Source organism: Molossus molossus, unplaced genomic scaffold (assembly GCF_014108415.1).
Source record: "Molossus molossus isolate mMolMol1 unplaced genomic scaffold, mMolMol1.p scaffold_m16_p_6, whole genome shotgun sequence".
NCBI lineage: Eukaryota > Metazoa > Chordata > Mammalia > Chiroptera > Molossidae > Molossus > Molossus molossus.
In genome coordinates this window covers 17,811,223-17,826,458 of record NW_023425399.1, presented here as the reverse complement: position 1 = coordinate 17,826,458, position 15,236 = coordinate 17,811,223, and the positions used below count along the sequence as shown (strand labels likewise).

The 15,236-nt window shown below is 42.4% G+C and overlaps 1 protein-coding gene across 2 annotated transcripts in view; it reads left to right on the top strand.

Moving 5' to 3' along the window:
* RPRD1B (regulation of nuclear pre-mRNA domain containing 1B) overlaps window positions 1-14,421 on the top strand; it is a 52,800-nt gene extending 38,379 nt beyond the window's left edge. Inside the window, exon 7 of one of the 2 annotated variants that reach the window (XM_036245140.1) lies at window positions 11,927-14,421. In XM_036245140.1, the coding sequence (XP_036101033.1) occupies window positions 11,927-12,076 (150 nt within the window). In that variant the 3' untranslated portion in view covers window positions 12,077-14,421. Of the gene's footprint in view, window positions 1-4,620; window positions 4,711-11,926 lie in introns of those variants that run through there. The other variant, XM_036245141.1, reaches the window with a different exon arrangement.
* Window positions 14,422-15,236: the final 815 nt, after the last annotated feature.

Here is a 15,236-nt window from a genome sequence, read left to right as displayed (position 1 = left end):
TGGATCTATTTTGATAGTCAGCTTATTTTGTTCATTATATTCCATAAATAAGTGAGATCATGTGGTACTTGTCTTTTGGATAGTGATTTTGAATGGACATATCCCACTTTTTCTGTCCAGTATGATGAACTTAGTGCTTTTTCAAGTCCTGTTTTGCCCACAGTGTTTTTATTCTGGGGCATAGACTTACTAGGAGTTATTCCCATAAAGCTGTTGTTTACCCTAATTATGATTCAGTGATGAGGATCTATAATGTAATTTCCAGACTCTCTGCTTTCTCTGTTGAGGCCCGTGGTCCTCGAAGTCTTTTGTCTTTGTTGTGATTTTCTATTTATAAAGTAACAATTTTACCCTCAGTTGGAACAAACAGGTTCCAACACGTGTTTGACCTGAAATTGTTAGTATCTGCTTTTCCTTATCGCACAGGGCCTTTAAGGCCAATTTATTTTCCTTTCTGCAGAAGTCTCTAGTAGACTGACTGAAGGTGTCCTCAGCAGGCATCATGCTTTGCCTCTATTATATACATATATTTTAAAATCTCATTCATATGGGCACACCCCATACCACTGCCGCCATCCCTTTTTTTTTATCCTCACCCAAGGACATTTTTCCATTTTTTGTTCAGATAGAGTGGAAGGGGGAGAGAGAGAAACATCGACGTGAAAGGGACACATCGAGTGGCTGCCACCGCACGACCAACCAGGGCCGGGGACAGACTGCATCTGAGGTACGTGCCCTTAGTGGGAACCGAACCCGGGTCTCTCTGGACCACAGGCCGATGCTCTAACCACTGAGCAAAACCGGCTAGGGCCGCTATCCCTTTTTAACTATAATGGTGTCCTGTTTTCTTTTGCTACCTCTACTATTGAACCATTGCAGCTTGGCATGCACATCTATATTCCACCGAAGGGGCTGTCTTCAGAATCCCTCACCTGCAGTCTAACCTCAAAAACCAAAAGATACTTCCCAGGCTGTCTCATCTTGCTTTCTCCTCTTGGCCTTCTCTACTGTTTTTCCTTCTCCATTTTCTCATACCCACTCTCTACTGGTTCTAGTCTCTCTCCTTTTGTTTGCCCTGTTAATGTTGATATTCCTTTAGTCTTTTTCTCATTCTGGACCGTTTCCTTGAATGACATACTTAAAGTATGCTGATGGCTTAACTGTAGATCTCTAGCCCAGACCCTTCCTTTTAGTTCAGACTGATAGAGCTTATTTCTGCAGACACCTCAAACTTAACATGGCCAAAACAGACCTTCTCTTCCTTGTAACTTTCCCTTTCCTTCTCTTTGCCTGTCTTGGAGAATGACATCACCATTCATCAAAACCAGACACTAGGCCCCATCCAGTGTTTCTCCCCCTATTTTTCTCACCTCCCAAATCAGTCATTTCAGCCTCCTTTTGTCCCAGGCCCTCCCTCAGCTCCTCTGCTGCTCCTCTGCCATATGACCTTCCATCATGCATCTTCCATGTTGGAGTGATCGCCAAGCCATTACGATTTTTAATTCCTCAATTTTCTTGAATCTGTCCCCCTCGTCTTCGTCCCTGTCACCATTTCTACCACCTTAGTCCAAACTGTCAATGTCTCTCATCTGATCCCCTGCATAGCCTTTTTACGGCTCCGTCTGCATTTGTTCTTATGTCCTGTAATCCATTCTTCACGTGGCAGCCCTGTCATTTTTTCAAAGTGCAGCTCTGAGCATGTCATTTCCCTGCTTAAACACCTAAATGGATTCTCATTGCTCCTAGAATGTAGGCCCACATCCTTGATGATCCCCCTTGCCACACATGTCCCATGACTTGGCCCTTCCTGACCTCATCGGGAGTGTTTCATTGTATTTTGTTTGTGCTGGCCTTTTTTGTCTGGCTTTACGTATGCTAATCCAGCGGTTCTCAACCTACGGGTCTCAACCCCCAAAGGGGTCGAACGACCCTTTCACAGGGGTGTCCTGAGACCATCGAAAAACACATATTTTCCATGGTCTTATGAACCGAGACACTGCTCCTCTATCCGTCTCCAGGCGGGTCCGCCCACATGCAGCAGATACGCCCACATACAACATGAGGAACTGTATTAAAGGGTCGTGGCATTAGGAAGGTTGAGAACAACTGTGCTAATCCCTTTGCCCAGAACACTGCCCTTTTACTTCTACCAGTTACCCTTACCTAGTTGATTCCTGTTCATCTTTTATATCCCAGGTCAAATAGTATTTCCCTGACACCCCATTCCCACCTCTACCCCATAAAGCCACATCACCCCCTGCCCCACTCCATATACTGTCAAAGCTCTCTGTCTTTTTCTTTAGAGCACCATGTAGTTAGTCATTCTGTTTATGGGTTATTTGGTTATTTCTCTGACCAGATCATACAATCCCGTCTGTATTGTCTTTTATCACCAGTCCTACCCCAGGCACAGTGTCATGATCTCAGGTGGCAGCTAGGTTCATCTCTAGGCTAGGTCAGAGTACAGTTGACCCTTGAACAACACAGATTTAAACTGCGCAGGTCCATTTATACTCTGATTTTTTTAAATAACTATACAGTTGGCCCTTCATGCCAGAGTTTTGCATTTGCAAATTCAGCCAACTGCAGGATCAGAAACAGTATTTTTGATCCACAGTTGGGAATCCATGGGTGTGGAGGACTGACTTAATGCATTGTTCTGTACCACTTCATATAAGGCAGTTTGGGGGGAGTAAAAGGTTATATGCAGGTTTTCGACTGCTCAGGGAGTTGGCGTTCCTAACCCCATGTTGTTTAAGAGTCACCTGTTTACCTTTGCTGGGGACTCTTTCCAGGTTGAAAATGTTCCCACGAGATCTAGGCTTTGCTCCATAGATGAATTCCTTCCCCTCTCTTGGTCTTTAGATTGATAGGATTTAGATTAATAGATTGGTAGATTGATGGTGCCACTTAGTTATAAAATTGTGACACCCCCCCCCATCTTGGAGGTCAAAGGTCCTTTCATTTTTCTTTTTTTTTTTCTTTTTTTTTTTTTTTTTATCCTCACCCGAGGACATTTTTCGATATTTTGTTCAGATAGAGTGAGAGGGAGAGAGAGAGAGAAACATCGACGTGAAAGCGACACATCGAGTGGTTGCCACCCACACGACCCAACCAGGGCCGGGGACAAACTGCAACCAAGGTACGTGCCCTTAGCGGGAACCGAACCCGGGTCTCTCCGGACCGCAGGCCAACGCTCTAACCGCTGAGCCAAACCGGCCAGGGCAAAGGTCCTTTCATTTTTCCATGCCAGCTTCTAGTAAATGTGCTAAAATTTCAGGACATACTCAAGTGGTTTGATAGAGGAAGGATGTTTTATCCCATTAATACTCTTTTTCTTTATTTCTAACATATAAATCAGGAAGATTAAATAGTGCTCATAAAATAATAAATATAGGAGAGGTGCTCTTTCCCTCTTCAGATCTACTAATTCAAATTGAACAGCTTAGCAAGTGCCTGGTCTCATTCATATCTCACAACCACCCCCTGGTGTGGACATTATTTCCATTCCTGTCTTATATATAAGGACACTAAGCCCAGTGAGGTGAAGTCGTCACACTGCAGGCAAGTGATAGTGTAGGATTTGAACCTGGATTTTCTGACTCGGGTTTTTTTTCTGATCTACCACAGCAACCCCCCTCCTTTTTGTTTGCTAGTGGAAAGGAATTAACGTATTTTTATTGCTTGTAGAGAGAGCTGTATTCAAATGTAGTGCAATAACCTACAGACTGCTGCCCCAGTCAGACCTTCTAGTACCCAAAATTGAATTCAACATTGCTTGAAATCCTGTTGTGTGAAAACTGTCCCTTTCCTTTCTACCCTTTGCTTCTCACCTGCCCTCCAGAAATGCTTGACTACCAGTGTTTGGCTCAAAAGGATAAACACTTGATAGGCCTGCACCTTTAATGTTTGTCAGCACAACATCAATAACCTGGTTTTCCATTGAGTGGTCCTTAAGGAAGCCAGTTTGTGGGGCTTTGTTACTTGCATGAAACATATTTTTGACAGTTAACTTTAAAAAAGAGAGAACTAATTATAACTAGTAAATAGTTCTCATTGTGCTTTAGTATTTGGTCTTACATAATGAGGGTCCCATTACATAAGTAATGTAAACATTTTTTAAGATCCCAGGTGCTTTTTTTAATAAGGCTCTCTTCAAACATTTAATGGACTTGTGTTTCAATTGTAAATATTTATCTTTATAATTACATCTGCCCAGTCCTAAAATTGATTTTATTTGTTTTAGTTTTATTACTTTAGTTTTGTGTAAACACTAACTCTTTATTCTTTCTCCTTTGCTTTTACAAATCCCTGTCAGAAGGGGTTTGTGGTGGCATAGAAGCTTCCTGTAAACCCTTTGTGTAAAGGGTCCTCTGGGGAGAAAGAAGTGCCCTGGAAACACTTTGTGGTATGATTTCAAGCCTAAGAAGCCCATTCCGTTTGATTCCCCCAGTGTGTGATTGGATGGCTTTGAGAACATTTCTCTCGCTGTAGCCATTTTGTCCTTTTCCCTTCTGGAAGATACTTTGTACCTTTATTACTGGTTTTGGTAATGGAGCTAAGAGGCCCTGAGCACTGGAATTGGAGCCACAACTTCCTCTTTCCTTGTATCTTCCCCAGCATCTTACTCAGCAGCTCCAGCCTTGCTGTGACACCCCAGAATGTATCATTTTGAAATGTCGCAGCTGCCACTAATCATATGGGAGCATGGAGCTGGCTGGGAGAAAGGTGCAGGTCAGTGATGTTTTTTGTTCCTGCATAGATCCTTGAAGAAAAATTAGAAGTGGCATTTTTATTTTCAGTCCAAAGATTTGTATGTTGTATTTTCCCTTTAAAAAACATGACAGAGAGAAAAGGAATGAAGAAAGAAAAAAAATCAAGTTGTGGTTTAGGTAGGAGCTGTGATTTCTAATAGCAGGTCCTTATGAGCCTTAGTGGCTGGAGATAAGCCTCCTGGCAGGATGGGGGTGCTGGCTGAGTGGTTATTTTAAATAATATTAGGGTGAGGACCAGCTTCCCCTTTTTGCTCGGCTCTCCCAACCTTTATGTGATGAAGCAGTTCTTTGACTTAAATTCAGTGTGGTAGGTCATCTTTAAAACAGGCCTTTCATAAACTGCTTCATGCATAATGACCTTGTATGACTCTTAATTGGGAGTAGCTGAGCAGTGGGTAATTTTTATATACCATATGTCCTGTAACACAACAGGGCAAGATAAAGGAAAACATGAGTCTTGATACTGAAAATCATGTTTCATCGAGTCAAGCCCCTGCCTGTGATGTTATTTCTAACACATTTTTTCTTATGTAAATACTTCCTAGCAAGGAAAATATAGGCTTTACAATGTTTACATTTTGTTCAGTATTTCTTACGAGTTGCTAGAGGAAAGAAATGCTTATAATTTTGTTTGTTTTGAAAATGAAATTCCTGCAGAAAGGTCATTGCAGTGTCAGCCCTTGTCATTTTTAACCCTCTTATCTCAGAGCTGATCTGCAGCATGTCAGGTCTGGCTTACTGCTCTAACCAAAAAAGGCAAAGAATGTGTAAGCCTTGTTTCTTTCAGCCAATTGTCTTGGTGCTCCATAATGGGCTGCGTTCACACCGTGTCAGCTGGATCCACTAGAAGCAGGGGGATGTTGGAGACACTTTCTCCTGGAACTTTGGAGAGTCTTTAAGCTGAGATTCCAAAGCTTTGCCAGGAGCATAAATCCTAGGCATTATCTCAAAACTACACATTGGGCCTTTACCCTGTTCACTTTAAACGTTTCTTGGCAGTCAGATAAACCCAGGCAGTTTATCACAGATGTTCCCTTCCACCTCCTCCTCAAAGATCGTGAAACAAGGGTAGCAGCAGAAGTCTGACAGAACTCTTACCTGTTTCACGGCTCCCCTCAGCCTCTCAAGGGTGAGGTAGAAGTTGTTACAGTAGGTGCATGTAGCCAGATGGAGAATTCAGCCCAACCCCTCTGCCACCACCCCAGTATAAATTATGCATGAGCAGGAAAGAAAAAGCAACAAGACTACCTGAGTTTACCAGTTTACCGTGTTTTCTCTTGCTTTAAGATCGGTAGTGGGGGGAAGGCAAGTGTCTGAATACATAAGGAGACACGTGAGCTGTGGCTGAGACGAAGCAACTGGTAGGAGAGAAGAATGATGAGTGGAGCGCTGCAGCGCTGCCATCCTGCTGATGTGAATTGTGCGGGTCTTGCTCTCTCGACTCCTGCATCAGGCAGGTAGCATGAGTGTTATATTAAAGGCACAGTGCTCTATCACACACAAGTGGAAGGTATTTTACACAAGGCACAGTGTATTTTATACTTGCCACATCATTTCTATACCTGAGTGGTGCTTGTGTGCTAAAGAGATTGTGGGATGCAGCTCACTTAAGTGAGTCAGAAGAATTTGAATGGGTCTCATCACACTGAAGTTGGTTTTACTGTTATGAGAAGAAGACTGGATTTCTTCTGAGAGCAGGAGTTGCTGAGGGCACAGTTTGGAACCTTGTAGCAGCAGAGCTTGTAGATCACACTTCTGTCAGAAGGCAGGCTGATGGGTTGAGAAAAAAATAATAACTGGAAAGGCAGCTATTAAGAGAGTGCTGTGACCCAACCAAGAGAGCCTAAGAAGAGGAAGAATTGGGAGGCAGGTGAAGTTGGAGTTGTATTTGAGTGATAGATTCGTTTGGATTCGCTCTTTTTTTGTTGTTAACCCTCACGCAAGGATATTTTTCTGTTGCTTTTTTAGAGTGGAAGGGAGGGAGAGAGAGAGAGAGAATCATCCACGTGAGAGAGACACATCGATTGTTGCCTCCTACACGACCCCAGCTGGGGCAGGGATAGAACCCGCAACCCAGTTACGTTGACTAGAATTGAAGCTCACCCTTTGGTCTGAGGGCTGACGCTCTAACTGCTGAGTCAAACCAGCCAGGATCACTCTTAATTTTTTTGTTAGTCTATGACAATATTAATGGATGACTTTATTTGGGAAAAGGCTACATCTATTTTTAAAAGTGGGAGGAGTGGGGGAGATCACGGTCAGTTACTACAAAATCTATTTAAGGACGATAAAATTACTGTAGCTTCTATTTGACCTAGTTAGAGCTTGTTGTGAATTCTAACCTATTCATCTCTCCTCAAGGCATTAAGCTGGGTCATTCATCTGTCCCAGGTAAACAGGTACATGTTTTCATAGTTTGAAAGGCAATCTTTACCTGTAGTTGGATATTCAGAGCATATACCTATCAATCCTTGCTGATTGCATTTAAACCTTTTGGCCCATAGGTCTTTTAGGTTTTTTTTTTTAAGGGTATTTTTTTTAGAGCAATTTTAGTTTCATAACACAATTAAGAGGAACATACAGAGATTCCCCATGTACCCCCTACCCACACACATATATAGTCCTCCCCACTGTCAGCATCCCCCACCAGAGTGGTGCATTTGTCACCATCAGTGAATTTACACTGACACATCATAATGTCCTAAAGTCCATAATGTGCATTAGGGTTCACATTGGTCGTGTACATTCTACAGATTTGGACATACCCAGCATCACAGTATGTTCACTACCCTAAAAATTCTCTCTGCCCGTCTGTTCATCCCTCCCCCCTCCAACTCCTCTCTCCATAGTTTTGCCTATTCCAGAATGTCATGTAGTTGGACTCTCAGCCTTTTGAGATTGGCTTCTTCCACTTAGTTTTATGTTTTTAATGTTCTTTCATGGCTTGATAGCTCATTCCTTTTTAGTGTTGAATAATATTCTGTTGTTTGTATATACCAAGGTTTGTTTATTCATTCTCCTACTGGAAGACTTCTTGGTTGCTTTCAAGTTTTGACTGTTATGGGTAATGCTGCTATAAACACTCATGCACGTTTTTTGTGGACATTAAGTTTTCAGTTCCTTAGCATTAAGTACCAGTGAGCATTAATTGCTGGATCCTATGGTAAGAGTATGTTTAGTTTTGTAAGAGACTGCCATCTTCCAAAGTAGCTGTACCATTTTGCATTCCCACCAGCGATGGATGAGAGTTCCCGTTGCTCTACATCCTTGTCAGCATTTGGTGGTGTCAGTATTCTGGACTTTGACTGTTCTGATAGGTGTGTGGTGATATCTCATTGTTGTTTTAATTTGCATTTCCCTGATGTCTTTTGCAAACATTTTCTCTCAGTCTGTGGTTTGTCTTTTCATTCTCTTGACAGTGTCTTACACAGAGCAGATTTTTTTTTCATTTTAATGAAATCCAACTTACTAGTTCTTTCATGGATCATGCCTGTGGTTTTGTATCTAAAAAGTCATCACCAAATTAAAGATCATCTAGATTTTCTTCTGTGTTATCTTCTAGGAGTTTTATAGTTTTGTGCTTTACATTTTTATCTGTGATTCATTTTGAGTTAATTTTTATAAAGGATGTAAGACCTATGTCTAGATTTGTTTTGTGTGTGTGTGTGTGTTTTACATGTGGGTATCCACTTGTTCCAGCACCATTTGTTGAAAATACTATCTTTTCTCCACTGTATTGCCTTTGTTTCTTTGTCAAAGATCAGTTGATTATATGGGTCTATTTCTGGGCTCTCCATTCTGTTTCATTGATCTATTTTTGTGTTCTTTTGCCTGTACTACATTGTCTTGATTACTGTAGCTTTATAGTAAGTCTTGGAGTCAGGTAGGTCTGACTTTATTCTTTTCAATATTGTTTTGGTTATTCTGAGTCTTTTCCCTCTCCATAAACACTGTAGAATCAGTTTGTCCATCTCCACAAAAGAACTTGCTGTGATTTTGATTGGAATTGCACTGGATCTATAGATAAAGTTGGGAAGAACTCATGTCATAACAGTATTGAGTCTTCCTAGCCATGAACATAGAATATCTCTTTAATTTTTTCCTTTTTTTGTTTATTCATCAGAGTTCCATAGTTTCCTCATACAATCTTGTACATACTTTGTTAGATTTATACCTAAGTATTTTATTGTTTTGGGTGCTAATATAAATTCTTATTTGTTTTAATTTCACATTTCACTTGTTCATTGCTGGTATATAGCAGAACAATTGACGTTTGTATGTTATCCTTGTATCTTGAAACTATATTTTTTCATCCTTTTCAAAGACAGTCTCAGTCTTTTCTAGATTCCTAGGCTCATGCATCTGCTCTTAAAATAGGAATCCCTTTGGAAAGAGTAACCAGTAGCGTGAGGAGTTGTGGGCGGCAGGATCCATTAGCTTTCAGGGTTGCCTGAAGAGAGGATGTTAATGTGGAACATATTTCTTTTTATTAAAGTGAAGGTGTTTTTTTTTTTATAATAACAGCCTAAGCATGATGAGGTAACCCCCACCCCAAACAGGAGCAAATGGGGTTTTTGTTTGTTTTAAAGATTGCCTGGGAGAAAGTTTTTTGAACTTAAGGTGGTACCTAATCAGATCAACTGTTTTGTCTTCCCTTTCTTTTAACCTCGGATGTTAGTCTGAGGCTCACCCAAGAGTGAGGAGCCTTGGGTTCTTGTCCCATCTCAGTGATCTCCATACTGTTCTTGAAGGAGCACTTCACTGATGTGCTCTGTAGCTGCCGAGATGTGTGGCTTCCATTTGTCAGCTTTGGTCAGAGGATTTGGGCAAGAAGTAAGGGTAACTTTTTTTTTTAAATTCTCACCCAAGGATATCTTTCCATTTATCTTTAGACAGAGTGGGAGGGACGGGGAGAGAGAGACATCGATGTCGCACAACTCCGACTAGGGCCGGGGATGAACCGCAACCCAGATACGTGCCCTGGGCCGGAAGCAAATCCGTGACTCTTTGGTCCGCGGGCCGACGCTCTGACCACTGAGCCAAACCAGCCAGGGCACGGGTAACTATTTAGTAACTGTTTTACCTTTTTTGTAGCTAGAATTCAAGAGAAGTTAATGAAATTAATCCAAGAAGTTAATGAAATGAATCCATGTCCAGTAATAGAAAGTTGGTCTCTATTAATTTCCCTTGAAGTACATAAAGCCAAGGAAGAAAAATGTTTGTAAAGGAAAGAACAGGGAACCTTGACATTTTTAGATCCTCACATTTGAAACTAGTCTTCATTTTCAAGAATTAAAGCTGATTAATGTGTACTTGTTAAAAGTATTATATTTTATGTTACTAATTCTTCCGACAACTGTGTGAGACACCTGCTGTTTAGAGCCGTGCTGGGCATGGGGGGTGCTGGGTGAACGCAGACGGGTCTGTTCTAGTCTCCTGAAGCCGACAGGTTTGATGGGGGAGTCATTACTAATAGCACATGTCATGGTTTTAGTTGTATTAATTCTACAAAGGAAGGAACTGGAGTGCCGAGAGAGCTGACTTTCTTTCCCTGCCTCTTCACATGATGGCCTGTGTGAGCAGCCGTTATCTCAGGGGAGGGCTGGCCGCCCACGGGAGCGTGGGGCACAGCCTTCCTGCCCCATCCCCGCTTCCCCTCTCCCACTCCTTGCTTGGACTTTGTCTTTACAACTTGAACTGAGTGTTCATTTAGCTCATTTCCTGTCTTAGCGCTTTTCCCAGAAGTGCTTATGCCCTCAAACCCTCTGCCTCTCCGAGTATGCGTAAGGTGTTGGCATGAAGGAATCTAGAACTTGAAGAAAGATCTGGTAGGTAGTCCAGTCTTTCATTTCACGTAAGGAAGGTGAGGACAAAGGAAGAGAAGAAACATCCACGGTCACACAGCAAGTTATAGTCAGAGCCAGAACTAAAGCCAGGGCTTTGAGTCTTAGCCCAGTGTTTTCTGTTATGTTCCCGCAGGAGCGGCATTAGTCAGCAAGGACCCAGTCTCAGGAATATCCTTGTCTGTGCAGAAACACTAAGGAGGTGGCACAGCTAGAGGGAAAAAGACAAGCCCCAAGGAGTCCGTAAACCATGGACCTCACATAACCTAGTGGTTATTCCATACAGATTTACCAAGAGGACCTTTAGCTGGGAGCCAAGGAAAGGAAGTAGTATACTCACTTCCCACCATCAGGGAAGTCATATTTTAAGGACCATAGAAGTCTAACAGGTATGGAGAGAGCACCGTAGAGCAGCCTGTCAGGGGCCCAGGTGCACACCCCATGCACAGGAGGGTTTCGGAGCAGGTGGAGATGGGACCAGGGTCCTGGATGAGGAGGAAAGCTTTCCCTGCAGAGGTGGGCTCGGCAGGTAGGCAGAGGAGTGGAGGCAGGACTTTGCTGGGACCCGGAGAAGAAAGATCTAGAATTTTTATTGTTGAAAGTATTACAGATGTCCCCTTTTTTCCCATTGACCCCCTCCTGCCAGGCGGGAGCTAATTTTAGAAGACCTTGAACTCTGAGCAGTTGTGGAGATAGGCGGTGCCATGCTTGCCTTTCTCGGGGGTGACTGATGGACACTGAGCTTTTGGAAGAGAAGTCTGGCATGTTTAGGGGAGACTGCTAGAAGCCTCGGGGATGGATTGAGGAAGTCCTGGACACAGGTAGTGTCATTGCGTATTTTGAGCTTGTGTCCTTGTCTGCAAAAATGATAAATCTGGTTAAATCTAAGTTTAACACAGAAAGTATGGTTTATAGTGATTTTTTTCAGCCATGTCTAGGGGTAGCCTTCAAAATAATTGTAAACCCTAAGCATCTGCGTTTTATTTTATAAGGCATTTTGAAATAGCTGAGAACCGAATAAAAGACACTGCAAATACAAAATGTCACTTCTTTTCGCTTCCATATCTCGTGCTAAGTGAAATACCATTTCATACTATTGCCAGTATTGAAATCAGCTTTCCTTTTTTATATAAAGATTTAACCTTTTGAGGGTTCCAAAACCCTGGCATTGTCCTTTGGCTGAATAGGGGAGGGGCAGTCTGGTGGGGAGAAAGTGGCGCAAGAGGGTGAGAGTATCTATATTAGCTCCTTAAACTTGACCGTCAGCATGTAAAAACTTACAGTGTTGTCTTCTCTTTGTCTCTTTAGGAATATAAACAGAAGCTTGCTCGGGTAACCCAGGTCCGCAAGGAACTGAAGTCCCATATTCAGAGCTTGCCAGACCTCTCATTGCTGCCCAACGTCACAGGGGGCTTGGCCCCCCTACCCTCTGCTGGTGACCTGTTTTCTACTGACTAGGGCAGGTGTCATGCCCCAGAGTCCCATCTCTACCAGCAGAAAGAAGAGGGCAGTTCATGGTTGGAAATAACCTTGTAGCCCCTGGTCTAGCCCTCCTTCCACCTGGCCCCCAGCCTCCATAGAGAGCCACAGACTCTGATTCTCCTCTCCAGCCTCTCTTGTTGAGCACAATTCAGAACAGTGGCGAGTGGAATCCAGTTTAGATTGATATTTGGAAAGAATATAAACTCTCCCACTTTGTGTTTTTATGCCCCTGTTGGTTTTTTATTCTTAGCTTTCTCTTGATACCCAAGAAGTTATGAAAATCATGTGTACTTCTGGAAGCTTTCAGAAGAATCTTGTCCTTGATGATAACATTGTGTCATGAAAACAGCTTCTGTCTGAGCTGGGCTCATTCACGTCAGTACAGGCTTCCACTGAGGGACTCACCTGGAGTCATCGGCTCTCCTGACTCCATCAACCCCGAAGGGAGGCACCGCTGGCAAGTAGCTTTGCCATAAGGAGTTTGCCAAATCTCTGATTCTCCCTTACCATTACGTCTAGCCGTGTGCTGTCAAGGGCCAGGTGAATTTGTTTTGTAAGCAGACTAGGGAATCTAGCAAGAAGATTCAAAGCTGATCTGGGACATAAAATCATAGTTCAGAGACAGAGCGACAGGAATTATAAGGATGAGTTAAGAATGAGTAATTTGCTTCAGGTTTCTACAAACAGCCTTTCCAAGCTGCCCTTATGAAGGGTCCACCCGGTATCATAGAGCAAGAGCACGTTCCTAAAAACAAGCTTTTGACCCCAGTTGGATGTGAAGGTGCTTGTTAGAAATGGCAGTGGTGGGCCCCAAAAGCTAAAGGCGTACTGAGCATGTAGGCTCGGTGTGGGTGTTGCTTTAACCCTTCCCTTTGGGGAGTAGGGCACACACTAACAATTCACTGTGTGGGCGGATGTCCTCAGGATGGTGACTAAACTTGAATATCTCCCTTGCAAATATGACACTGTACATGTTCATCTGTCTGTCAGTTCACGCCATTGCACGTGTCCCTGTGCCCAGAAGTACTTTGCATCACATGTTACTGAACAGCTCATCTCGGGCAGGGGAAGGGGGAAAGTCGGGTATATTAATTTTGGGTTTTAATTCTGTTATCATGTCAGCAGACATTACTAATATATAATGTAGTTAGAGAGGATTTTTACCTTGATTTTAGTAAAGGTTAGGCCTGCTACCTATAAATCATTCTAATTTGGCAGGCTTATTATTGACATTAGAAAGGGCAGAACAATTTGCCCCAATAGTGTAATAGAAATTATAGCCCAGAGGCTGAAATCCCAAAGCTATAAAAGGGGATCCAGTGGAGGGGGCTTCAGGTTCTCCATTATTTTGAGGATACCAAAAAGCCAATTACATGTAATTTTACATGTTAAACATGTTAAAACATAACCTGTGTTTTAAAAAGTGTAGCAGGCTTCCCTTGAAGGAGTCCTCCTACCTGCCAGAATTGAGAACAAGGAAAAGTCATAGCAGGTGTTCAGTTGAACTCTATGTAGAACCTAGTAGCATTTAAGCTATTTTCCGATTTGAATATGGACTGTGTGTTGTTTCTTATTGACACTGCCTGTTGTCCTGTCATTACTAAATTAATGAGTCTATATCTCAAGTTTTCCTCCCAGAGGCCATAGGGCAGTGGGTAACTTTACTAAATTGCAAGATGAATTCCAGTCTTTGCTGTTTCTGCACACAGGCCCCTCCCCGTGCAGTGTGCTGCTTTCGTCCTACTTAGAGCGTGTTTCTGAACAGACCCCTGGGCATTCTGGATGCTTTCACCAAGGAAGCAAGCAGACATTGCTCTGATCAGCTAGATGAAATGTAACAGAATGAATCTTGCCCACTGTGATGTTTTATCTGATTGAGTCTAACCAGCAATTGGTGCATAATTATTACAGCAAGAGCAAGAAATGAAACTAGCAATTATGTAAAATGAATGTGTTGGCCTCTAACACCTGTTACTACTAGTAGACTTCCTGTGAGGAAGTTAGTTTGGGGTTTTGTTTGTTTGTTTGTTTTTAATGAAATGCTTTTGTTTTTTAAATCTAATTCTCCCATATCCTCCCCAAGTGTGCTTTACTTCATTTGTTTAATTTAAGGATCTGGCGGGGTGGGGTGGGTGGTTTTTGTTTTGTGTTTTTTCTTCCTAGGGCACCCATCGACCTCAAAGGACCTTTCCTTTAGGTCATATTCCTCCAAAAGTCTTTGTTCTTCCCCCTTTTTTCTTAAAGAATATTTTTAAAGCTTAAATTTGTATATTAATTTAGGACTTTATTTAGAAGTATAGGCTGTCTTTGGTGGCAGCAGTATATTCTGAAATGTCTCATAGATATATATTTTTGAATAAAGATGGTGTTGAACGACACTGTGCGATGTTTTCTTCCCCACCCTCTGCAGAGCGGTCGGCGCCGTCTTCGTAAGCACTGGGCAGGTAGTGATCACCGGCGGGGAGTGTGCTGTCTGTGCAGAGTCACGTCCCTCGGGACTTCTTGTGGCTCTTCGTGGCCCATAAGTACTCAGCACTCACAGAGTATTTTCCAGGGGCTTAATTAGCTTTAATTAGCCAACCCACATAGTACCCAGGAGAAGTACTGCCACAGTTTTATCCTCATTGTACAGAAGTGGAAAGTGACGGAGAGAAGTTAAATGACTTTCTCTCCAGTACCACAGTCCTGACAGATTAAAACTTGCAAGTTCTTTGATTTTGTTTGCACCGCTAGGCCTCCTGAGAGACATTTGATTTTGGCAAAACAGTGAAAACCACTCTGAGCAGGGAGAAGAAAACCGTGAGATAATTCAAACCCAAGTGGTATGCCTTTAAAAATATTTTTGTGGGTTTCCTTTCTCCTTTTCACTTTTAAATTCAATGAAAGCATGTTGACTAAGTATTACTGGTTAACATTCAAAGTAATAGAAAGATGTTTTGAAATCGTTCCCTTTGAAGTAATTGTTTGGAAAGATATTTTAACCTTTCCACTGGGTGAGGGCGGCATTTTCCAGGAGGACAGTTACCCATTTATCTCCTGATGCAAAAAACTGCAATAGCTGTGGACCTTCAAGACTAAATGCAGCTCAAGTTGAAGTCTAGAATTAGGAGAGTTGAGACTGCATTACCCAGGTTCT